Below are 25,567 nucleotides of genomic sequence, written 5' to 3'. Positions count from 1 at the left end.
TTTTTTTCAGTACCCATTAACAGAAAAAAGGTCAAACAGAAAAAGTCAGGAAGGAAGCCAAATAAGTGGCTATTTCAAAAATATTTAGGAAAGGCTGGGTGTGTTCACTAACGATGCAGATCAAGACAGATTTCACTAAACAGCAACATTTGACTTGGCAGCATTACAAGACTAAACTCAGACTGCAACATGGCAGCTCTTCAGCTATGCATCAGGCATTCTTTCTTAACATCCTTTTTTGAAAAAGTAAGTAAAATAAATGCCATACAAATGCATATTATTAATTCGGGGAAATTAATGCAGGTGAATGGAACTCCAACAACTTTTTATTTTACAAAAAGGATTTTGTGGGGAAGGGATTTTTATCAGGACCACAATGGGCAGGTTCAGAATAAGCTACGGTGGGTGGGTTGTTTGATCGCTAACACATGTTGCTCCCAAAAGAACTTTGCAGCTTGCATGGCTTGTTCCCCCTTAGTCTTCCCACTCGCTTCCGGCACATATCCCATGGGCCTTTGCGGCACAACCTCAGCAGCTTACTCTAATAAGTGGAAATGCACTCATTAGCAGAGTAGAGTTTATTTTCACCTTTGGGGAGATTTGCACATATTTAACAGAGGGAGATTTGTACGAATTCTCTAAAACAAATAAGCACAAGAGTTACTGCAAACTTGCCCAAATTTCCCTGAAAGATTTTTTTTAAGTTAACATTTGCACAAATCGCCATGAAGGAAAAAAAGGTGTCACTGTTTAGGGGAATGACAAAGTGGAGAAGTAAATTGACACGTCATTTCTTACTGATGTATCAGAGGAGGGCTGTATGATGAGGGAGGCGGCACTAAAGAGATTGCGAGGAGTAGCTGGATTTTTGCCAGTCTTGCCAGACTGCTCTATAGCCTTTTCCAACAAGCCGTGCATAAACCACTCTGGCAGGTTCTCATGTCATGACACGCCATCATGAACAACCCAACAACAAGCCATGGGTTCTCAGAGGAAGTTGCGCCAGGTTCGGATGTCACAACAGACCACCATGAAACAAGTTGGAACCATCAAAGGAATGACCTGGTTCACACAACAAGGAACCAGGTCATTCCTTTCCTCTTCCAACTTTATAACTAATCCCCATGCTTTTATTAGGACAGCTTTAACTTCCCTCTTACACATTAATGTTGGATGGTCCAGCACTGTTGGGGATAAACCGTACCAGCAACTGTCTTTGGATTAAGTAACTATTGGATATGGGGTGGGGGTGGGGTGGGAATTAAGACCGGAATGTTGTTATAAGAAAGAATGATAGAATTATTTCACAAATATTTGGAGTATGCATAAAACAACACTGTCTGCCAAACCTATCCCAGATGTTGGCACATGATGTTCCTTTGGGAAAGATGAGATTTCAAAAGGTACCTAAATACCTTAGGCACACATTAAACTATTGCCTAGACAAAAATGAACAAGATTTACTTTTCACCTAATCCAAGGCCCTATTCACACAATTTCAGCAGGTGGGAGCTGCTGAAATACAGAGTAGTTGTGTGATAAGCAGATACCGTATCTCAGCCAATGCTGTGATTTGTCAAAAAGGTTGATGTGTTGTGCCAAGCACAGCTCAGCGCTGCACATGGAAGTTGGTTATGCAAGACCATCCTCAGCACAGGTTCAAACAGTAACATAGGCCAGTACAATCATCTTGTATCATAAGGCTTACTAGCTACTAGTCTCTTATGCCTTGTTCTCACACACTACAGCTGAAGTTGTATACTTGTGTCTTGACTGTACTACTTCAACTATACATGGAGATTCTCAAGATATAATGCTCCTCTAGACAGAAACATATCTGCAAATAGAAAGCTAGATGTCAAAAAGAGGGGTTCTAGTTTAAGTCTTCGCCCAGACATGCTAGTTTTCTGTGTGTACAAATTCTTTTTCAAGGACTTGAGTTCTATAATGTGAGTCCACACCTGCAATGTGAAGTGATACAGTTACATCACAGGTTTACCTATATTTATCAGATATTTGTGAGAACTAATCCCAAGCCCAACTATTATTCGCACGTTGATGTATTCTTGGAGAACATGGGGAAAGTCCAATCACCAACTTTTCCATATACTTCAGTGACACTGATGGGGTATGGAGGCATATTTTGGACACCAGAAGACCAATAATGTAATTTATACTAGCGTATGTACAGAGCATAAGACATCTTACAAAACCCACCCCTCTAGTAAGCCACCATGTGCAGATGTGGGCAAATTAAGTAGAACCAAAAGGACGTAACAGAAGAAAAGGGGTTACCGACAATCAAACCAAAATAGTTGAGAAAAGATATACTAGTATACAAATTTTGTATGGCTACATATACACTACAGAAGTAGGGAAAGACAAGTGCTTATATGACTATCAAAAGGTTCCTACCATCATAAACTACGGTATTTAAACATCTTCACATAAACCCCACTCAAGAAGTGAAGAAGCAGGCATACTAGCTTGTTTCTATTTGCTGTTGCATCCGAATCTCAATTCCTCCCCTCCCATTCTACATTTAAGACTACAGTTATAAGTGCAACCCTTTGAGTGTACCTTCCAAAAGCCTGTATAACAGTTGTTTTCTGACAATTCGTTGTGTTAGTTGAAGATCTCACAGAGCATCTTGTTAGTCACACTGCCTTTTGTCAGATCCGAACATCTTTCAGATTCTTCTGGACCAAAGTGGATTAGACCATATTGCTCTCTCTTCTGCTCTGCTTGTGCTTTTGCTGCTTGCCCTCCTTCTCTCCAACCCTTCAGTTTTTAGCCACAACTAAAAAGTGGCTGAATGTATAGCAGCTTTGAACAACTCCTGGCATGTAAATTAGACAAGCTCTGTGAACGCTGGCAAGTTGGGTGTGGCTTTCCCAAACTATTTAATCTCCAACTGTGTGACTCCTGCTCATTCTAGAGTTGCAGTTGCGTCAGCTGCACTACAATGGCAGCTATTCTATGTCCCATGAAGCCATAAATCTGTCATAAAGGGACAGCATGATGCTATGAAAATTACCATGCTGTAATTTCTTGTACAAATACTGTCTAAGCATTCAAATTGCAAAAAATAATAAAAGTGGTAGTTTTCTTAATTTCAGAGTTCTGCTTTAAGCACAGAAGTCCTGCCAACAACAAGTCCCCCTCCCTGTAAGTTAATATAAGCTTAGTCATGATAATTTGCCGGTTTGTAGCCTGATTATGGTTTGCAAATTTCAATGAGTCAAAGCTGAATACTGGTTATTTTAAAGGGAACATCCTGGTGCACACAATGTAGATTTGCTACTTCTACAACAGTAGTCCAAATTAGGCATGCAAAAGGAAAATTATTAATTTAGAGCATACAATTCTGACACACGTTTTCTGCTTGCATTAGAAAATTACCATTAATCAAAACCAGTATAACAGCTCCATCCAACAATATTATTGCTCAAACCTCAGGCTGACCAGGAGGTAACTTCATTTAAAAATTAATGGGTTTCTGTCATGCTGTCTTGCCAGTTTCATTAATTTAGTTAGATGCACCCTGGGAAAATAAAGTGTCTCAATACTCATTCATTACATAGTTATTCCTCCGAGATTTTAAAATTGCTGGTCTCATCTGTAAAGACGCAGGAAAAAATTAGTAATCTATTTCATGTAATGACAGCCATTTTAAAGAGTGGTTAATTTATGAAAAGATTTGTGAGATCTTTTGTTCCTTTCATTCTTTTCCAAATGAATAGCAGAAATATGGAAGGAGCTGATACCATATCATTCACATATATTATATGTATGTAACTATATTAAAAACTCCAATTCCTTGCCAGCATGTCAAAATTATAAACTCTTAAAAAGATAAAAATGACTCCTTGCCATTCCATATCATGGAATAGAATGAATCCAAGTTTTATGATTCTAACTCAAGAAGCTTGTGGTGATGCAAGCAATCCTTAGTAGGTAAATGGTATCTAATCCAATGAGTATCAACCCTAAAGGCAACCTATCTCTTTTGAGATGCTACTGCAGAACACTAATTGTGGACTTCCAAGGAAGAATGCTTCTGACTGTTAAACTGGTGGCAAGTCCAGATTATGCTTTAGGCTAGCCAAGGGCCTTCCAAACAGATGCTAACATACAAAAGAGAGCAAGAGTGTAGGGGTACTTTCCCTACTTTGAATAATAAGCTCCCCCACAAGAGGCAACCAGCTGGCCAAGCCAGTGATGGCACTGCTGAAGGCTGTCTAAAGAGAGAGGAAGCATGTGTTGTGCCATCACAGGACCATACCTAGGCTGAGACTACGCACGATAACTTTAGGCAAAGTGAGAACTCTCTCCAGGTAACAGTCCAGATGCAAGAAGGTTCTGACCCCCACATCATTTATATTAGTATGTCTTTTTAAAAAAAATCATCATCATCATCTGGTTCCAGATTAAATCTGAATTTAATTCTGTTTTCATTCTATACTTATAATTTCTTTAAAGTGAATCCACAATCAAACACATTGGCTGGGTTCAGACAACTTGATAACGCAGCTCAAGGGTTATGAACTGTGGGTTGTTTATGGTTAAGAAATCAGAGTTTGTTAGTGCAGTTGAGTTCAGATAATATAACTCATGTTTCAACAACAACCCATACTTAACCTCTGAGTATGAGTTATCATGTTGTCTGAGTTCTATGTAAAAATCCAAACTTTTCTCAAGTGCAAGCTACCTTTTCTGGAATCCCAGGCCAAACAACTAGTAATATGACTAGTAACAGTGGTGGCAAATAGGGCTAGAAGTAAATGTCACAGACATGTGATATAAAAAGTCCTTCCAGGGGCTGGCTGGCTGAAGGCAACTGCGACTCCAAGGATTAATTAAATCCTAGCCAGCCACTTCCAAAAAGCATTAACGCCAAGAATATTACTCTTGAGACTGACCACTTCCTATGCTTGCTTAATCATTTGCTGGCTCTTTTTCTTCTCTTGTCTTGAAGGTAATGTATGTCATTTACCAGTCCTCCATAATTGGAAGTAAATGTAAATCCCAGTGTACAGACAACAGTTATATGAAAAAGGACTTCAAGGTCTATTGCAGACACAGGAGCAAAGCAATCGCCTTCCAGCAGGCAACTTGGAATCACTTGGGCACACAAGTACTTAAACATCACAGTTCTCAAATCACCATCTCTGGAGAGAGATCCAGAAAGCTTTACTTCCATTGCAGCCAAGGCAGCTGTATGCTTACCAGGAAGCAAGACCCATGGAAATCAGTGGATCAAGGCCTCCTTCATGCACACAGTATAGGAGTAGTATAGGAGCTGCTCCCTCATCATGCAGTACTAGAATACAAGGGCTTCATAACTGAATGAACAAAGGAAGATGTATTAATTTAATATTGTCATTAACATTATTAGACAACAACTCCTAAACAGAGTTATAAAAACTCTCCACATCGTGATGTTGTGACACTGAATGCTAAACCTGTTAAGATTAAATTGCTTCTATCATGAACTGCATGATTTATTTACATATGTAAGTTTTAAATAAAATAACAGTGCTCATAAACTAGTGATATTCCCGCAATTAACTACCAACTTGTAAACTATTTGTAATGTATGCAAGGTTAATGACAACTTGTTACTTGTCTTAATTTCTCTCTCACTCTCACTCACTCAGATTACAATTATGCTGCAGGGATGATGTCTCTATTCTGACATTTCAGTATGACATGTTCACTAGACTTTAACCCCCAGGTATGAATTAAAAATAAATCACTGCATTCTTTTATCTTCTTCTCATATAAATTCTCTGAAGTAGAACTCATTACAATATACATAACTACACCATCACATTCAAAATGCAAACAAAGCAAAAAACACAAAGCTAGTTACCTCTTGCCTATCTTAATGTTGGATCTCTGGACCAGAGATTCTACCACTTCATTAAACAATTGGGCCAGTTCGCACAATATGAGGGTGGTTAATAACGCAATGGTGGCTTGTTAACCCCACCCCCTTGTATGCCCATCATGTGCAGCCCAATTTACTTAACTACCCATGCCAGGCATGGCTTGTCATGACGTCCAAACCTGGCAAGGGTGGCTGACTCAGGTGGTTAAGAAAGGACTATAGTTTTGGGGTTGTTTGTTAACTACCGCAGCCTCCCCAGTTCAGACATCATAAGCAGAACCCCAAGAGGGTAATTAGTTAACTCGGACACCACACAACTGACAAGCAAGGGCTGGTTAACAAGTCAGCATGGCTTGTTAACCACCCTCATGTCATACAAATCCAGGGCATGTCTACACCATGCCTATATCCTGTCCAAGGATCAGCCCTGTGCATCCAAATGACACACAGGGAATCCCGGGAGCAGGCAGGGACGATCCCTCCATTTGCCTGGGATAATCCTTTGGTGTAGAAAGGGCCCCAGTCACTGTCTTAAGCATAAAGAGTGAAATCTAGTAAACAATAGCTGTGACTAAAGCCATACCCACAATACACCATAGAGAACCAGCATGAGCATCTGCATAGTTATTTGAAAGTTTAAGTCCCACCATGTTCAGCTGGACTTATTCCAAGGTCAACATGCATAGGATTGCAGCCTTAAACTGATTAGGGGAATCCAGGAAATAGTACTTCCATGAGGGAGTAAGAATCTTCAACAAAGAATTCTAAGCATCTCTCCAAGCTATAATTCCCGAGAACCTTTAAGGAGAAGCCATGAAAGTAAAAGTGATATGAAGGCCACAATCCAACACAAAGTTAAGTACATTTAAATCCATTAAAATATAGCCAATGGGCATAATACTAACAATCCTATGAACACTTACTTGGGAATACACCCCACTGAACACAGTGGGATTAATTCGGAGTAAACGTGCATTGTTAACGTTGCACTGGATTTGTGCATTTTAGCTTCTTTTATTTCAATGGACTTAAACTGATTTTGTTCTGTTTTTTGTATTACATGGCAACACACCGATGTTTCTTACAAAGTGTGCATACAAGAGAAAGGCACAGCTAATTCTTCTAACTGACAAGTGTGTCTGTATGATCCACTTGTTTGTAAATATGTATTGGTCCTAATCACGTATTACATTACTAACTTTCATTGCACTGCACATAAAGGATTGGAAAATACAAATTAGCCTCGAGTTACTTAGGCTTTTACCCTAATACTATGTATTTTGAAATAAATCCCACTGAAATTTATGAGACTAGTTTCCTAATAGTATGTTAAGTCTTTTCATTTTACCAAATTCCAAAAAGTTTTCCAACTGCCATAAATTGCCTCAGTTTCAGGCAGGATTGCACTCATGATTAAGTTCTCAAACAAGTGCCTGATGGTAGATTTTGGATTATTTTTCTATGGACGAGCAGGGCTTACTTTGGTTTACTTGCTAGAGACAGACACTGGCAGCTGAATAACTTCATTGTTATCTATGTGTAATCCTTTTTCTACGCCTAAATCCAATGTTGGTACAATAATGTTTATAATATATTATTGAACTAATATATCATAAGTTATATTATAGCAATATGTTCCACTTGGAGCTGCCTTGCAGCAGCTTGTGAAAAATACATTGGCCAAATTAATAACAGGGACTAGAAGGTCTGAATACATTATACTGACTCTGGCCAGCTTGCACTGGCTGCCTAGATGCTTCTGTGCTCAATTCAAGGTGCTGATTTAATCTATAAAATCCTATACAGCTTGAGGAAGCGGCTCTCCCAAAATGAACCTACCCGTACTCTATGCTCAGCAGCCAAGGTCCTCCTCCTGGTGCCTCCTCCAAGGGAGGCTCAAAAGGTGGCAACAAGAGAGAAGGAATGCCCCCCCCCCACAACTGTGGAATGATCTCCCCCAATGACGGTGTCAACATTGTTATCTTTTCAGCACCAGGTTAAAATCTCTCTCTTGTCCCAGGTATTTGGCAGCATATTATGAGTTTTTAATCTCTCCTGGATTTGTTTTATGATTATGGCTGATTATTCAATGTAGTTTTTAGATATATGTTGGCTTTGTGTATACTGTTTGTTTCTATGTTTTATGGTTTTTAAACTTGTATACTGTAGTTGTTGTTTTACTGTAGTTTAATGTTTTTAATCTTTATAGACTGCCCAGAGAACCTCAACTATGGGGTAGTATAGAAATGTAATAAATAATAATCTTATTATATAAGAGTACTGTAATGTAGGATTTATTTCTCAAGATCTACCAGACCAATTTTTATCATTTTTATTTTAAACTGAAGCTTGAGCAGTGTAGATGTGCCAAAAAATTGAAAGATCAAATAAATGCAAAGCTTGAGCTATTAATTAATTAATTTCCTCCACACCAAACAGGCAAGGCAGCCCTTCTGCCACCAGGATGACGAACAGTCTTGCTTGGCCAATCAGTGTGGCATTAAGGCGGGTCCCAAGTGCTGTCACTGTTTAGGCTGTCACTGCCAGTGGGGAGAGGGAAGGAGACAGAGGAAGCTGATTGGGACATGTGAGGCAGGGGGAGGGGCTGCACCACATTCAAATTTCGGAGGGAGAATTCACTATGCATGAGCCACATTTGTATTATTCATAGAATCATAGAACAGTTTTGGAAGGGGCCAATAAAGCCACTGAGTCCAACCTGCTCAATGCAGGAATCCACCTTAAAGCATACCTGACAGATGGTTGTCCAGCTACCTCTTGAATGCCTCTAGTGTGGCAGAACCCACAATCTCCCTAAGTAATTGGTTCCATTGTTGTACTGCTCTAACAGGAAGTTTTTCCTGATGTCCAGCCGGAATCTGGCTTCCTGTAACTTGAGCCCATTAGTCTGTGTCCTGCGCTCTGGGATGATCGAGAAGAGATCCTGGCCCTCCTCTGTGTGACAACCGTTCAAGTATTAGAAGAGTGCTATTATGTCTCCCCTCAATCTTCTCTTCTCCAGGCTAAACATGCCTAGGTTCTTTCAGTCTCCCTCAAAGAACAGAAAAGGACTACTAGTGCCCATGGCAACATGGGCTTTACACTAGTAATAATAATAACAATAAATAATAACAACAACAATTGGATCTCTTAAACATATCTGCACAGAAGAAAGCCCTAGTGAGTTCAATATCACTTATTCCCGGGTAAGTATATACAAGATTGTAGCCTTAAAGAATCATTTTCTACTTCCATGCAGAAAAAAACATATTTAAAAGTTTAAAATCTGCATTTTACGTCAAGCGAGAAGATTCATTACAGAATAAAATTGGCTCTGTCAGCATTCAGTTCTATAAAACAGAATACATGATAAGTATCTCAAGCACATATATGTTTTAGAAAAGGACAAGTTGGAGTCAAAATTCTATAAAAATATTTGCATATATGGTCTCTCTCCCCAAGTAGGAATAATGACCAAATACCATATGGACAATATCAGAGTAAGACCTGCAAACACCCATTTACAGAACTAATGCCTGTAGATCTTGCATTTATAATCATAAATAGATTTATAAGCAACCAAACAATCATAATTGTATTGATAAGAAAGATTTTTCAAGACTGGAGACATAACCAGTCCATAGCTCAGCAAAAGTGCACATGCTTTGCATTCGGACGGTCCCAGGTTCAATCTCTAGCTTCTCCAGGTAGGACTAGGAAAGAATTCTGCCTGAAACCCTAGAGAGCTGCTGCCAGTCAGTGTTGACAACAGACCAATAGTCTGGTTCAGTACGATTTCACTGATTTCAGTGGGATGGTGAAGTACATAGCAGCATATTTAAAGATGTTTTTGAAATCAATGGGAATTAAAAATGTGTTCAAAGGAGGTTGAATCATGGCTCTGGTGCCTAACAAACACCTCATCAGGTGCTGGCTAATACTCAGTGCCTTTGAAGAGTTTGCTTCTTATGCAAGCCCAGAGTATAATTTTATTACGCAAACATTAGGCATATCTTTGCTGATTATGTATATTTTATGTCTATTTTTTTAGTGCTTGTTTTCAAACACACTGCAGGGATACTCAGCAATCATGGGCTTACAACTTCAGAAAATTTTAATCCAAAGTAAATTATATAAAGTCAAAGATGCCATCTAGAATCTCACCCCACTAAAATAAAAACTTCTGTAACAAAGTTCCTCACATTTTAACTGCTTTTCCTTAATCTTTTATTAAATTTTATGAACATACTTTGCACACATTCCACATTATTCAAATCACAAGACAACTGCTACATATAAAATCTATCATCCACTTTTAAGAATATTAATTTGCTTCTCATTTTTTACTATTGCAATTTCTTTGCAGGTAATGAAATGTGATGCAAAGTTAAATGCCACTTGACATGTCCATTTCACAGTAATTAGAAGAGAGTCTGTTGTGATAAGCGCTCTCTCAGAACAGTGTGTTTCCATGAATATTTGCCCCCTATTGCTCAACTCCAGACAAAGCATTTCAAGCACTATTGACAAGTGCCTGAGTAACCCTAGTGAAAACAGATCAGGCTGAGGCTTACCTTTATTCCCTGCTGCTGGGTGGTTAAGGTCAATTTGGATTCATCCAGAAGCAGAACTTCACAATAAAATTCCTCCGGGACTGCACAGAAACAGCCCATGGCTGTTTGAGTGCTTTGATGTCAAGAGGGCAAATGACAATGAGAGATGAAGGCAACTCCAAGCCCTCGAAAAAGGGAGGAAGCACAGTAACTCAGTCTTGGAGAGCAATAAATTATTTGGCTCTGCAAGCCAGATCGAAAACGCAGAAAAAAGCAACTTCTTCTTCTCCCCTGTGAAGTTGAGATTGCAGTTGTTCATAAGGTGGACCAGCGGAACACTAAAGAGAAAATCCTGCTTCGATATCCTGAAAAAAGAGCCAGCGTCCTGTGAGTGAGGAGAGAGAGAGAAAAATACATTAGTTGCCAGCCGTTGAAAAGAGAGGTTCATGAATACCAGGGTATTAAAGTTTTTACAGGTTAGTCCATTATAGAGTCTGCCGAGCAAAAAAACCTCTCAGCCCCATGGGCGGCTTTGTCTGCTGTTCAACCATGAGAAGCTACTGACCTTTAGAGCAGAGGAGCCCTACGGGTAAATGGCGAGCTAGTTACCCCACTGTAGACACCAATCCGAATAACCCAGCACCACACGCAGGAAACAGAACCTCGCTGAAGGCCTCTGAGGGCGCCAGCCTTTCGGCCCCAATCCTTCCTGCCCAGAAGAACTTGAGAAAGTGGCATGTGCCAGCCACGGGGGAGAGGGGGTGCTCCCAGCGCCTTCTCCTCCCTTGCACGCTGCCGGCTGCCACGGTGCGGCGGCTCGCCCAAGCCGTGCTCTTCGGATTAATGATTACCCACATTCCCCCCCCTTCCCTCCCTCGGGGACTGCTCTTTTGTGTGACGGAGAAAAGGAAGGAGCCGCGCGCGAAAGGGGGAACCGCCCCTATCCTCCACAGACGCGCACCGCCACCGCCACCACCACGCACGCTCCCACCAGAGTTAGGGGAGAGGCTCCTACGGTGGGCAGGAACAAGACGGAGAAACGCCCGGGAGCTGCTCCTGACCAGGCGCGGGGCCGCGAGTTCTCGGCGCCGGCTTGCGCGACTGGAGGAGTTACCGGCTTGCGCTCTCCAGGCTCCGGCCGCTGCGCCTCTCTCTCCCGCGGCGTCGAAGCCTCCATGCGGCTCCTGTTGCCGCTTTCTCCTCGCCTCGCGCCAGGCCAGGCTACTCACGCATGCCTGCCTTCCCCGTCGGGGGAACGGCGAGCAATTCTTCAGGTGTCCCCCTCGACGCCCAGCTCCGCCCGCCGAAGTTCCCCGAGAAGGGGCTCGAGAGAGAGAGAGAGAGAAGAGCGAGGTTGCCACCTGTCCCGGCGAAGGCGCCGCCGCCGCCGCTCAGTTCCTGGCCCCCCAGCCGAGCAGCCAAGAAGGGAGCGTTGCCTCATTGTTGCCCGGCTCTTTCTTGCCGCTCCTACAACGAGGCTCCGCTTCCCGGTCCATCTTTGTCGGCATGGCCGAGGACGGAGGTGCGAGGCAGCGGCAGGCGCGAGGCAGCGGCAGCTCGAAGCCCCAAAAGGACGGGAGGTGGCGCCGTGGTGGGCGACAGCTGCCGCCGCGGGCTATTCCCAGGGCAGGCGGGTCGGAGTGGCCAGCGAGCCAAAGCTCCGCGAAGCTGCCGTTGCAGCGGCGTCTGTGTTCTTCGCGGCTCGGCTCCTGACCTGCTGCTGGCGGTGGCCTGCCGCTAGGCACCTCCGCGGTGCTGCCGGTTTCCAGGTCGGCTGCCCGATTGGCCGGCGCGGCTGTCTCCTTTGCTTTCCCTCCGCCCTTCTGCTCCTGCCAACCTTTCACCTTCGCCTGCCCTAGCGGCGGCGGCGGCGGCAGCAGCACCGGTCGGGGAGGTGGCGCAGCTGCGCTGAGACAGCAGTGACCCCTACTGGGCGATTCCTGGGGTCTGGACTTTGGCTATTGAGGGGAATGTGCGGGTTTGTAGTTTGCGGGGCGGGAGAGAGACCGGTCGCCGCTGCCTGTGTGCGCGCGCGGTTATCTCCACAGCCACTCTCTCCTGAATTAAACACGCAAACTGGTTTATATGGAGACAGACGCATCTCATGGAGAGTTGCTTTGAGGAAGGGAGACTTCGTTTAATGGAGGCATTTGCTCGCTTTTGATGAATTTAAACACTTCTTCCTGAAATTTACCATCAAAGGTGTTGTTACAAGCCAGAGAATCAGTTACATAACATTTGGGGGGAAGCATTGGAATTTGCAATGGGCACAATCCTCCAGGGCAGAGGTGGGGAACCTCAGGCCTGGGGGCCAAATCAGGCCTCTGGGGTTCTCAAAAGGCCATGCCCCTTTCCCTGGCCCCACCACTGCTCCTTTGGTGGCTTCCCATTTTGTGTCGTTCTTCCACTCCCAGTTCTAAAGGGTTGAGATGCTTCTAAGGCTTACCTGCTGGCAGTAAGAGCATTAAGCTTTTTGCTTTATTCACCGTGGTTAAAGCTGTGGTTTAAGGTGTCTTCTGAACAAAGCCTGGTTTTCTGACTTAACCACCGTGGTTAAAGACATGGTTTAAGGTGTCTTCTGAACGGGCAATGTGCTGGTAACTTTTGCATTTCTGCCTTGGTTCCAGCCCACCATTAGAATGTGGCCAAAGACCTCTGAAACTGAATTTGGCCCTTGGGCTGAAAGAGATTCCTCACTCCTGCTCTAGGGCTTTCTTCTATGCACACTCCTCTGAAATGAATGGTACCCCTTATCAGTGTTCCATTAATTTCTATGGGAAATTGAAGTGGATACTATTAAAACCAATGTGACTTCATAGGACTTTATTTTGTTTGCTTGCATGCTTTGGATAGTGCTCTTAATTTTCAGATTTGCAATTCTCTCTGGGGCTTTAAAACTGCTATTTAAAAAAGGACTTTTACAACCTGGTGCCCTCCAATTGTGTGAAACTAAAGCTCCATCACCCTCAACCAGCTTTGAGAGACAGCCATTAAAACTTCCTCTAGAGTATAATACTATCTATGTATCTATATCTCAGTCATGAGTTAACATGAGTAGGTTCAGTGGCTAGGTCTTTGTTCTTTCTTACATGGTACAGGTTCTGTTTTTTTGACATGTCTTGAGAAATATTCTTTTTGATGTTTTGCAATCTGAATTGAGGGTTGCACCCCATTTACTTCACTACTGAATTTATTACAACTTACAAACCTGCTTGTTTTAGCAGAACCATTTATTAGACAGGCCCTAGCACCAGTAAGGAAGAAAGGAGTACAATTAATTGTACTCTTCTTTATGAAGAAGGATGCTACTTCTGATTTTTTCATTCACATGATTTTTGTGGAATTGAGGTTCAATACATAGTATTTATTTCTTTTATTTTATTTATTACATTTTTATACCGTCCAATAGATAGCAACTTGTAGAAAACAGAGAGATTCCCACTATGATTTCATTGAACATGATCATTGGGGGGTGGAGCAGTTTCTGGAGAACATGAGTGGGAGGGTGCTGTTCCACTCATATCCTACTTCTGAGTTTCCTACAGGCAACTGGTTGCCCACTCTGTGAACAGAATGCAGGACTAGATGGCCCTTTTGTCCGATCCAGCAAGACTCTAATTATGTTCTTACATCATTTGAGAGGTATTTAGAGAAAATAATACAAGTTGCTCTTCTCAGTATCTATGCAGACAAACTACACAGTGTACTTGGGGAGAAGTCTTTCAAGTATTTGGGTCCCAAGTATAACAACTTAAGACCCAAATACTTGAAAGAACACCTCTTCCCATACTGGCCTGCCCATGTCTTAAGGTCTTCTGCTAAGGTCCAGTTCCTTATGTATTGCAAGATGTAATGATGGTCGCCAATTTAGGTGACTTCAAAAAAGGTTAGATAAATTCATATGGCTATGTATTACTTCTGATATTGGAAGCAACATGTCCCTGAATACCAGTTATTATTGTTATTTATTGTATTTCTGTACCATTCCATAGCTCAAGCTCTCTGGCCAGTATACAAAGATTAAAAACCATTAAAATACAGTATACAAAGTCTAAAAACCCATTTACATAAAAACACAACAGACAACACACACAGAGACAATATATATATCTAAGAACAACTTTAAACAATGAACCATAAAACAAAAGCAGAAACTGATTAAACTTGTCATATGCTGTCAAATGTCTGGGGAAGGGGGAAGAAAGTTCTTAACCTGACACCCAAAAGATAACAATGTAGGTACCAGGCAGGCCTCATCAGGGAGATCATTCCATAGTTGGGGGGGGGGGGCACTACCAAGAAAGCTTTCTCCCTTGTCACCCTCTAAGCCTTCCTCGGAGGAGGCAACTGGAAGTGGGCCTTAGATGCTGACTATAGTGGACGGGTAGGTTCGTGTCGGGAAAGGCATTCCATCAGGTATTGTAGTCCCAAGCCATGTAAGGCTTTATAGGTTAAAACCAGCACCTTGAATCTGGTTTGGAAACATACAAGCAGCCAGTGCAGGCAGGCCAGAGTCGATCTTACATGTTCAGACTTTCTAGTCCCTGTTATTAATCTGTCTGCCACATTTTGCACGAGCTGCAGTTTCGGAACCATCTTCAAAGGCAGCCCAGTGTAGAACACATTGTAATAATCTAATTTGGAGGTTACCAGAGCATAGACAACTGAAGCCAGGTTATCCCTGTTCAGATTGGAGTGTAGCTGGGCCACCAACCATAGATACTAGAATACTCTGTTGCCATTGAGGCCATTTGAGCCTCAAGTGGCAAAGATAGCTCCAAGGGAACCCTCAAGTTGCTGGGGAACACAAGTGGGAGGGTGCTATTGCACTTATGTTCTGCTTGTGGGCCTGCCATAGGCATGTAGTTGGTCACTGTGGGAACAGAATGCTGGAATAGGTTCAATGAGGCTTATTCCTAGGTAAGTGGGTATAGGATAGCCCTCTTAGCTGCATATTTTAATAAATGAAATGCAGGTTTCTATGTTTAGAAACTATATAGCAAAAGTATATATATCTTGCAGTTCCGCGACTACAATTGAATAGTTAATAGACCACTAGAGGTTTGGCCCACACATGGCTAATGAAGCATATGTTCCGAATTATGCTGCCCTGAAACAACATGTCATCACCTGCCCATATACAATGCTTTTTTATGCAGCACTTCAAGACATTTATATTTCTTAATGGGAGTGTCTGCATAGATGGTACCTAACAGGCCACTGAAAGATATTTGTTGCCTCACCCTACCCCCAAGGAGAAAAGGAAGTAGGCAAGAGAATATGCATTGTTTCAGCACACTGGTTTTACAATGCGCTTCACTCTCTGAATGCACCAGAAAAAATGAAGGTGCTTGCTTCTACCTGAACACAATCTGCAATCAGTCCAAAACATTTTGGGTGTTTAAATTATGCATAAAATTAACAGTATATTGTTAGTCTACTGGATTAAAAAAAAACAGGTTAGACATTCATAGGTTATGACACCTTACAAGATTTTTGAAATTTCCTACAATATTTCCTGAAGCCATCATGATCTTTGCCTGACCTGCTTTCTGCCTGTCCCCAATTCACTCCTTCCTGGAGATGCTGAGCAATTGTTTTGATATGGTACAACCCTACTATGTCAGAGAAGAGGTGACCATCACCATGTTAGCAGAAACTGCTGCATCAATGCTTGCGCCTATCTCTTGTACTAGCACAATGTCACAGGTGGAGATGTTGGAAGACTGTAATTCCATTTTAAAGATGTCTTTAACCTAACAGAGGGTTGCATCCAATGTTAATCTTACTTAGAATAGACCCATTGAGATGAATGGGACTTAAGTTAGACTAACATTGGATACAACCCAGAGAAAAACATAGCAAGAATAAGTAGCTGAAAGCTTTAGCTGAACATATGAGGGCCACAAATCATGAATACAGTCATTAAAGTCATGCATGATACCGTACAGTTGGTTAGTTTCTCATTATTTGAAGCATGCTTCCCCAACCTAATGCCCTCCAGATGTGTGTGGACAACAATTCCCATCATTTCATGCTGGCTGGGAATGATGGGAATTTTAGCCCAACACATCCAGAGGCACCAGGTTAGGAGGGGCTGATTTGGAGCCTCCAACTGAAAAACCAGGAAAGTTTGTAAATAGAAATCAATATCTTTGATTTGGTAACAACAGGGAGGAACAAAAAGTATCTTAAAACAATAAAAATAAATAAATAAGGTGGTCAGACCACTTTTGAGATTCTTTGACTGTTCCTATTGCCAGTATCTCAAATATAGAGAGGATGAACACATTTTGATAACATTGGTTTAACTTAAATGGTTACTAATGTTTACTACTGTACTTGGAAAAACTTAACAGAAGCTTTGTGTCTTAGCTGCATGTATTACTGCAGACATTTCTGTGTGATGAGATCTCATGCCCAATTTCATAATCAGTGATAGTAACAGGAGACCGGGCTGTAGTTCCAAACTAGCCCAAGTCCTAATATCAAGCTTCATCCCACGTACCCATTTCCCTCGAATTATCCCCTACAGCACTAAGCTGTCGCCATTGTTGTTGTTGCTGCTACCGGGTGGCTAGATCCTTTGCATACCAGGAAATGGGTTTAAGGGGGGGAATGTAAAAAAATCATTAAAAAATCAACGGATGTCCTAATCCGATTCAAATTTGGTATGCTTAAAGCTGTGCCAAAATTACTGTGCCAATTTTGATGTCTTTATCTTTAAAGCTTATGCAGATGTAAGCATTTGTTTAATTTTTCTTCAAATCCTGCTCCAGCGCCCCAGTGGCCGCTCGGAAAACAACAAATGAAACACTCAAAAACTAGTAGCAAAATATTGCACTTCTTTTTGTTTCTTTTTTCTTTTCTTTTTTCTTTTTTTTTAAATTATTATTTAACAACACATAATAAATCATATACATACTTAACACAACATTCCTCTTATTTCTTAGCTATACATTCTACTTCTTAATTAACTCACATTAATAAGTGCCCCCCACCCTCGGGATCTTATTCTAATTTCCAAAATTGCATTGAATCTTCTGGAGGTGTTCTTCCTCTCCCTTTTGAAAATACATGTTCTAGGAACAATTTCCATATCTCTTCAAAATCATTGTTTTTTTATTATCCCCCTTCTAAATCTAATATTACATGTTAATTTATCATTTATAGCAATAGCCCATATTTCTTTATACCAATCTTCTATATCATAATCTCCTTGAACCTTCCAATTTCTGGATATCATTAACCTTGCAGCTGTTATTAATTCTTTTTCCATCTGGTTACATTTGAGATTTCCATACATTGATAGTAATGCTACACTTGGTGTTTCTTCTAAATACATTCCAGTTATTTCGTATATTTCTCTATACACCATTTTCCACAGTTTTTGTACATGTTCACAATATTGCACTTCTTTTGGTTAAGAAGCACAATTAAATCAGGATGCATGGGAGTACTTCGCAATAAAAGCAGATTATAAACTGGAAAACTTTGGAGTCCTTTGTATGCAATTAACATGCATGCAATTAATGGTGTGATAAAGCTCATCATCCCAATTTAAAGCACTACAATGCATCATCAGGGACTTACAAGCCATTTTGGAAAATGATCCTCACCTCTCATAGGCAGTAGGTAGGAGGTCTTTACTTGCATACAGACAATCTTCCAATCTCCAACAGGTACTCACATACAATGGGCCACCCCAAACAGACAACAACACTGGAACCCGGCCTTGCAACAAACACAGTTGCCAGTTTTGCCCCCACATCTACCCAGACAACACTATCACTGGACCAAACAGCTGCAGACTGCACATCCTCAAATGTGGTATATGCTATCATATGTCAGAAATGCCCTTCTGCCACGTACATAGATCGAGCTGGACAACCCTTATGCAGAAGAATAAATGTACAAATTTGACATTTAAAAAGGTAACAACAAATGTGGGGGAGCATTTCAACCTTTCAGATCATTTGGTAACAGTCCTCAAAGTGGCTGTCTTGCAACAGAGAAACTTAGAGACAGAATTCAGCGTGAGACCTCAGAGTTGACATTCATTGTGAAGTTTAACACTTTGGAACTTGGTTTGAACTGATCATCTGAATGGCTTAGTCATTATGTTCTGTAGAGTTCAAGTCCTGTCTCGTAGTTTACTGTAATATTGTAGATGAATCTTTGAGGAAGCCAGTGTGGTGTAGTGGCTAAAGTGTTGGACTGGGAGTCAGGAGATCTGGGTTCTAGTCCTCAAGCAGCCATGGAAACCAACTGGGTGATTTTGGGCCACAACCTACCTCACAGGGTTGTTGTTGTGAGGATAAAATGGAGAGGAGGAGGATTATGTACACTGCCTTGGGTTCTTTAGAAGAAAAAAGGTGGGATATAAATGCTAAATAAATAAATAAATAAATAGAAATGGGATGTTTGTTGTCTATCAGGTTGTAACTGACTTTTCTATCCATTCCTGCATCTGACAAAGTGGGTTTAGCCCATAAAACCTCATGTCTTAGTAATAAAACACTGTTAGTCTTTAAGGTGCCACAGAATCTTTTTGTTCCGTGCTACAAACTAACACAGCTGCCCCATTTGAATATCTTTTCCAAATTTCTAAGGCTTTCCCTGCCAATCTTTCAGTTATATTGTGGATTAGAACAATAAAATGCAATGTTATTAGTTTTATTGCCCCCCATGCTGGTTGGCCTTTCCCCTCCCTGTTTGTTTGTTATTGTGATTTTAGAATGTAAGCCATATGGCAGGGGGGTTTGTATTCTGTTTTATTTTGTTCTGTACAGCACCATGAACATTGATGGCACTAAATAAATAAATAAATAAATAATGTATAGTGACAGCGACTATTAAATTTCTAAAATTATATTTGTTTACCATTTATACATCAGTTGGGGGTTTAAAAGCATTGATCTGCAGTTTATTCCTACTAATACATGGTGTACATAAAATAAGGTATGCCTGCCATTATTAATAGAGAGCAATTTTCAGTGGATTAATTTTGAAGTTTTTCATCATAGTGAGCTCTATGCAGCTGATATGATTTTACAAAGGCTTCAGATATTCTTAAGCAAAACTCGAAATACATTGTCATAGCTTGTCATTTTCACATATTCATACTAATGTCAATTTGATCTGTCACTTGTAGGGGTGTTTAAATATATTTGAAACTTCAGCTGCAGGCAAACCGTTGCAATGAATACTTTATGTTGTGCCATGTATTCAGTTTATGAACAGGGCTACATTTTAGTAGGTTAATTCCTTGCCAAAAGCACGTAGCTAAAATGCCATTTCATTTTTATGACCCTTCAGTTTATGCATATCCAATTACGAAACTGTTAGTGGGATATATTTATACTGTTTATATACATTTTGCATTAAAGTTTCTGGAACCTATATTCTGTAACCCTGTAATTATTGAAATCCTAAATATAACTACAGAGAATTATGAATGGTGGCATGTTTTCATTTCATTCTTTCCAACTGAAAAATATTCCATTAACCAACAGGCAAAGTTGTGCTAAAGTTAGGTAAAATCTGAAAAATATTTTGGAGTCTATAAATCCCACCATTTTGTCACAAAGCTTACTTTATTTTTAAGAAGTTGGGAGTGTGCAATTTCTCATAAAGTGTTTCAGTGGATGTTGTTCAAGATTTTAATTAATTATGGAATAACTGAAAATTCATAACTCTTAAATTAGAGTCAGAAATGTTACATAGTGCAAGTTGTGCATCAATAAATGGCTTGGGACCGCAATACCTGATGGAACGCCTCTCCCAACATGAACCTACCCATACATTGCGCTCAACATCTAAGGTCCTCCTCCGAGTGCCTACTTGGAGGATGGCAACAAGGGAGAGGACCTTTTCAGTGGTGGCCCCCCGACTGTGGAATGATCTCCCTGATGAGGCTCGCCAGGCGCCAACACTGTTATCTTTCAGGCGCCAGGTCAAGACTTTTCTCTTCTCCCAGGCATTTAACAGTATTTAACAACACTAAGTTTGTTTTTTAACGGACCCCAGAACTGTTGTTTTTAAATGGATACTGTTGTTTTTATGTTTCTGATGATTTTTAAATTTTGTGTACTTTTTAATGTTTACTGTTTTTAACTTTTGTAAACTGCCCAGAGAGCTTTGGCTATGGGGTGGTATATAAATGTAATAAATAAATATAATTTATAGCATCCATGTTTACTCAGAATTAAGTCCTATTGTATTCAGTGGGACTGACTTCCAGGTTGGTGTGTACTGGATTGCAGCCATAATCTTCATAATTGCTGTATCACGCCTAGCAAATATAAACAACAACAAGCAAAGTATGGCACAAACCTGATTTTGCAGGAGGTGGATTTGGATTACCATTTGACCAGGTGGCCAACGCTTAGTTTGAGCCAGAGCTCATCAGGGTTCAGCTCGCCGGGACTGCCCTCTGCCTAGGTGGACAGCAAACAATCAGGGATTGTCATCTGCCCAGCCAGACCTCCACCACAACTCTGGAGTGAGGATAGACAGCAGATGCACTGTACTTGCCTCACTCCGGAGAAAAAAAGTCATTGTAAGTCCCTGACTTCTCCACAGATTCGCCAGAAAGCCCTGGGGTAGATGTGTGGTAACTGCTGCATTGTATAATTGACACAGTGCTTCTGTGCGCTCACCCCAGGGCTTTCTGTGCATTTAGACAGCCCCCCAGGACTCACTGGCATGATCCATCTCAGTGTTATGCCTCCCCCAGATCCATCATCAGAGGATGAAGGGAAAGGGCAGGCTCTAGTATATCCTGGGGAAGGGACTAGCAGCAATCTAGGACAAGACCCCTTACTTTCAAGGAGCAGGCAAGACCCAGCTGAAGCCCCTCTAACAGAGTTTGACAGGGATGAAGGGGATCACAAGGCTCCTCCAATTCCAGCTGAGCACAGTTTCATGAGAGTGAGGGATCAAAGTCGGCAGGCTGCCAGAGGCTACAGGGCTAAATGCCAGGAACTGGTGTCAGGTTGCTAAGGGTTAAAAGGTCCTGGACCAGGGATGATGCTGGAAAAAACTTGCAACCCCCAGTATTTGGTCCATCCAGCTCTTCATGTGTTTGGCCCCCTGGTGAACCCTTGGTCTGTGAACCCAACTCTGGCTGCATCTAGAAGCCCTACTCTGTGATTCCAGGCCTGCGTTTTTTGACTGCCAGTTTTCCAGCCAACTAAGGAATCGCAGCTGCAGTTTCTCTGGCTCAGCCTCCACACTTGATAAGGGCAGCCATAAATCTTTACTCTTAGCTGCCAAACACTGACACCCAGTGTAGCTCCTGGAACAAACCACACAAGAGAGGGAAGAGAGAATGGGCAGACTGGAGGGTGGAAGGAAGGAAGCCAGGGAGCAAAAGAAGGGTTGACATGAGACAATCGATGCAGAGTGAAGTTGAGAAAGGGAAAGGAGAGGGGTAGATAAGAACAGCACTGTCAAGGATCAGCACCAGCCAGGCAGCACTTAGGGTTAAGACCTACTTGAATCTTAGCACCAGAAGAGCCAGAGGAAGTCTGGCTGAAACCACATTTATCTTGGCTGCCAGGCTACTATGAATGCGTGGCCTTACCTAGTAAGGAATGGAGGAGATGGAAGTCTTGAAGTAGTGGGACATAGTTCCCAGACTGGCCTCATGAGAAGTACAAGATACATTCTACTGAGAAGGATTGACAGCCACCTGTCAAGAAAGGGAGGTCGCTAAATTATAGTTACTGGAGCAAATCTTGGGAGGTAGAAGTTGCCTTCCCAAATTAGAAGTGTCTCTCCAACTTATGCTTGTGCATTGTTCAGTGATGTAAATAGAAATTGCAGTAATACAACTATTGCTTCATACTTACCTCTTCACCTCTCATTAGGGGAGATGATAGGAAGACTATATCAATGTGCCTCTCCTGGGGAGGTACAATCACCCACTATGAACCACCCAGGGAGCTACGGCTATTGGGCAGTATAAAAATGCAATAAATAATATTCCACAAATTAATTGCAGGCTTTTAAAATATTTGGTCTCTATAATAGCTGATGGCTATGAAAATGTAGACTCCAGTTTGCATTGCTGCATTGCCCACAAATGGCCAGCAAACAAAAAGCTGCAAACAGAGGCACTTTTCATCTACCCAATCTCTCTGGTCATAGTGGAATACTTTTGGAAGCTCTACACACCCTAAAAGACTTCTGCCAGGTATTATATTTTTATTTACTGTTCTGCATATTTAGCCTTGGTGTTTGGTTCAGTTGGCGTGTCAAGAGCCATACAGAGTTAAGAGAAGATGTTTGGATCACCGAGTGGTTATTTATTAACAGAATGAAAGAAGCAAGAATCTATTTGATCTGATAATATGATGGAGTGGGTCTATGAAAGCTTATGCCACAAGAAATGTGTGAGTCTCTAAGGTTCCATAAGACTCTTTGTTGTTTTTACCAACTGTAATATATCACCAACCTTGTCTTAGGCTGATCCAACACTAATACTTTCCTAGCTGATTTTTTGACAAGTTAAACATATAGTTGCGAGGTAACAGTGATCTGATGCTGTCAGATTCTCATATTTGCTCCAGGAAAACCCACTACTCATCTGCCAAAGCAGTACTGTGCAACGTTTAAATTTCCACATTCAAACAAAATGGTCTTTGTGTTGCTCTAATCGAAGATTGACTTTGTGAAATAGGAAAGTTTGTGCTTGGTTGGTTAGGCTTATGTGGGAGAATGTTGAAGAGGTGGGATGAATGGGTATGTGCCAGTGCTGCAGAAGATCCTCCTGCAAAAAAGATAAAGAGTATCAGAAATAACATGAGGCTGCTCTAAAGATTTTAGCAATTTGCAAACTATGCAGAACCTTTGGAACTATATCCTGAGAAGAGGACTGTTTTACTGACTGTGAAGAATTTTAATTCAATATAATTTTAAAAATTCAATTTCTAAATGTCGTTATATTATAACGTAAATCAAAACCAGGTGAAATGTTACTGATCTCCCATGGCTCTGCTAAGGCTGCACTTTGGGGTGCAGGTCCAGGGACCGGTTGCTCTGGGCCCAAAACAACCATCAGAGGAGATTGGCAGATGAAGGTAGCAGACGATGGGGAGGGTGGCAGTAGCAAGTCACAGGTGCAGAATTAGCACCCAGCACAGGCAGCCACACAATATCCTTTCTTTCTTTTCCTTTTTTAACATTTAGTCCACAAAGTGAGCAGCAAAGTACCTGTTGCGAAAGCCCAGCCCCATATTCCTTTCTCCATAGTACCTCCGATTCCCATGTGGACCCAGAGGTACTCTGTCAAAACAAAGAGGGTTCGTGTGTCTGGAGACTCAGCAGTAAGTACTTCACTGGTCATTCTGCCTGACTGACTAAATGTTAAAAGGAAAGAAAGGTGCAGGGAATGCTGATCAAGTTTGCAGATGACACCAAATTGGGTGGGATAGCTAATACCCTGGAAGACAGAAACAAACTTCAAAGTGATCTTGATAGGATGGAGTGCTGGGCTGAAAACAACAGAATGAAATGTAATAGGGATAAATGCCAAGTTCTACACCTAGGAAAAATAAACCAAATGCACAGTTACAAGATGCAGGATACTTGGCTCAGCAACACTACAAATGAGAAGGATCTTGGAAATAGAAACGATATCCCAACAACCCACAATCCCAGCTCTCCCCTTCCTAAAAACTTCCTGGACCATCGTCAAACAAATCTCCAATCCATTCACACGCCTTACCCTAGCAATATGGAAAAAATGGTCAACCTATCTCTCTCCCCCAGAGTCTCCAATGCTACCTTTTTTAGATCATCCATCTTTTAGACATGAAGATAAATATGCCCAGTTTGCTGGGTGGGATAGTAAGGGGATCTATCGTTTGAGGGACTTTTTAGTCAAAGACCAAATAATTAACGATAGTCAACTAAAAGACAAGCTAAAAGGGATCAATCCCTCTTGGCTCCAACTGACACAAGTCAGAACATTCTTAAACAAAAGATTCAGTAGCGAGACGGATTTTCGCCCTCTATCCCCCTTTGAGCATCTATGTGTGAGATCCAAAGGGAAAGATAAAGGCGTGACCTCAGCAATTTATGACCTATTGCTTGAGAAGGGCGGTGGCTTCTCCCTGGCTCTGAGGAGCATATGGGAAACTGATCTACATATACAGATTGAAGATATAAAATGGAAACAAATTTGGATAAATCCCCCCCTCCGAACAATATCGTCCCGCATACAGGAGTCAGCCCTCAAGGTTATATTAAGATGGTATATAACTCCAATTCAACTCTCGCATGCAACGACTTCAATCTCCCCACTGTGTTGGAGAGGATGCGATGAAAAGGGCTTTTACTTACATATGTGGTGGGAGTGTAAGGCCCTGAAGCAGTTCTGGGAAACTATCTTCAATATAATTTCTAAGGCCACTGATCAGATAATCTTCCCAGAACCAAGCCTGGCGCTGCTGTCCCTGCCCAACGCTCTAAACCCCTCCCTTACCCATAAAGAATTGGTATTTATCCTCCTTACGGCAGCTCGTTTAGAAATAGCCGAACACTGGAAGGATCCGAAGGGCCCTACACTCACTGGATGGAAAGGGAAAGTGTGGGATATAGCCTGCTCTGAAAAATTAACCTACCACCGCAGAGTCTCGTCGGGCCAACTTAGCTATGACCCATTCAATGAAATATGGTCTCCTTTTCTCAATTACATCAATGGTATAGATGTGGCATCCAACTCTGGTTTAACAGATCTTCCTCTGACCACAGTAAATTGAAGGAAACAAGCTCGGTTCGGCAACTACAGAAATCGTGTTTGTGTATTTATTAGAAACGCTGTCTGACTTGTAAGTTTTTATATATATATTTAACTTTTTAAAAAACTGCTTTGTTAAATGGAGTTTAATAAATAAAATTATATATATATATATAAAAAAAAGAGAAGGATCTTGGAATTGTTGTAGATCACAAGCTGAATATGAGCCAACAGTGTGATGTGGCTGCAAAAAAAATCAAATGCTATTTTAGACTGCATTAATAGAAGTATAGCTTCCAAATCACGTGAGGTACTGGTTCCCCTCTATTCGGCCCTAGTTAGGCCTCATCTTGAGTATTGCGTCCAGTTCTGGGC

At 41.5% G+C, this 25,567-nt stretch overlaps 1 protein-coding gene across 1 annotated transcript in view; it reads right to left on the bottom strand.

Annotated features, from left to right (window-relative positions):
- The window catches only part of EPB41L4A (erythrocyte membrane protein band 4.1 like 4A), a 124,186-nt gene extending 113,386 nt beyond the window's left edge, over positions 1-10,800 (bottom strand). The window contains exon 1 of the mRNA XM_063129542.1: positions 10,468-10,800. Within this exon, the coding sequence (XP_062985612.1) occupies positions 10,468-10,566 (99 nt within the window). The 5' untranslated portion in view covers positions 10,567-10,800. The remainder of the gene's footprint in view (positions 1-10,467) is intronic.
- Positions 10,801-25,567: the final 14,767 nt, after the last annotated feature.

Source organism: Elgaria multicarinata, chromosome 6, assembly GCF_023053635.1.
Source record: "Elgaria multicarinata webbii isolate HBS135686 ecotype San Diego chromosome 6, rElgMul1.1.pri, whole genome shotgun sequence".
Classification (NCBI taxonomy): domain Eukaryota; kingdom Metazoa; phylum Chordata; class Lepidosauria; order Squamata; family Anguidae; genus Elgaria; species Elgaria multicarinata.
Note: the sequence above shows the minus strand (reverse complement) of the source record. Positions and strands in the feature narration are given on the sequence as shown.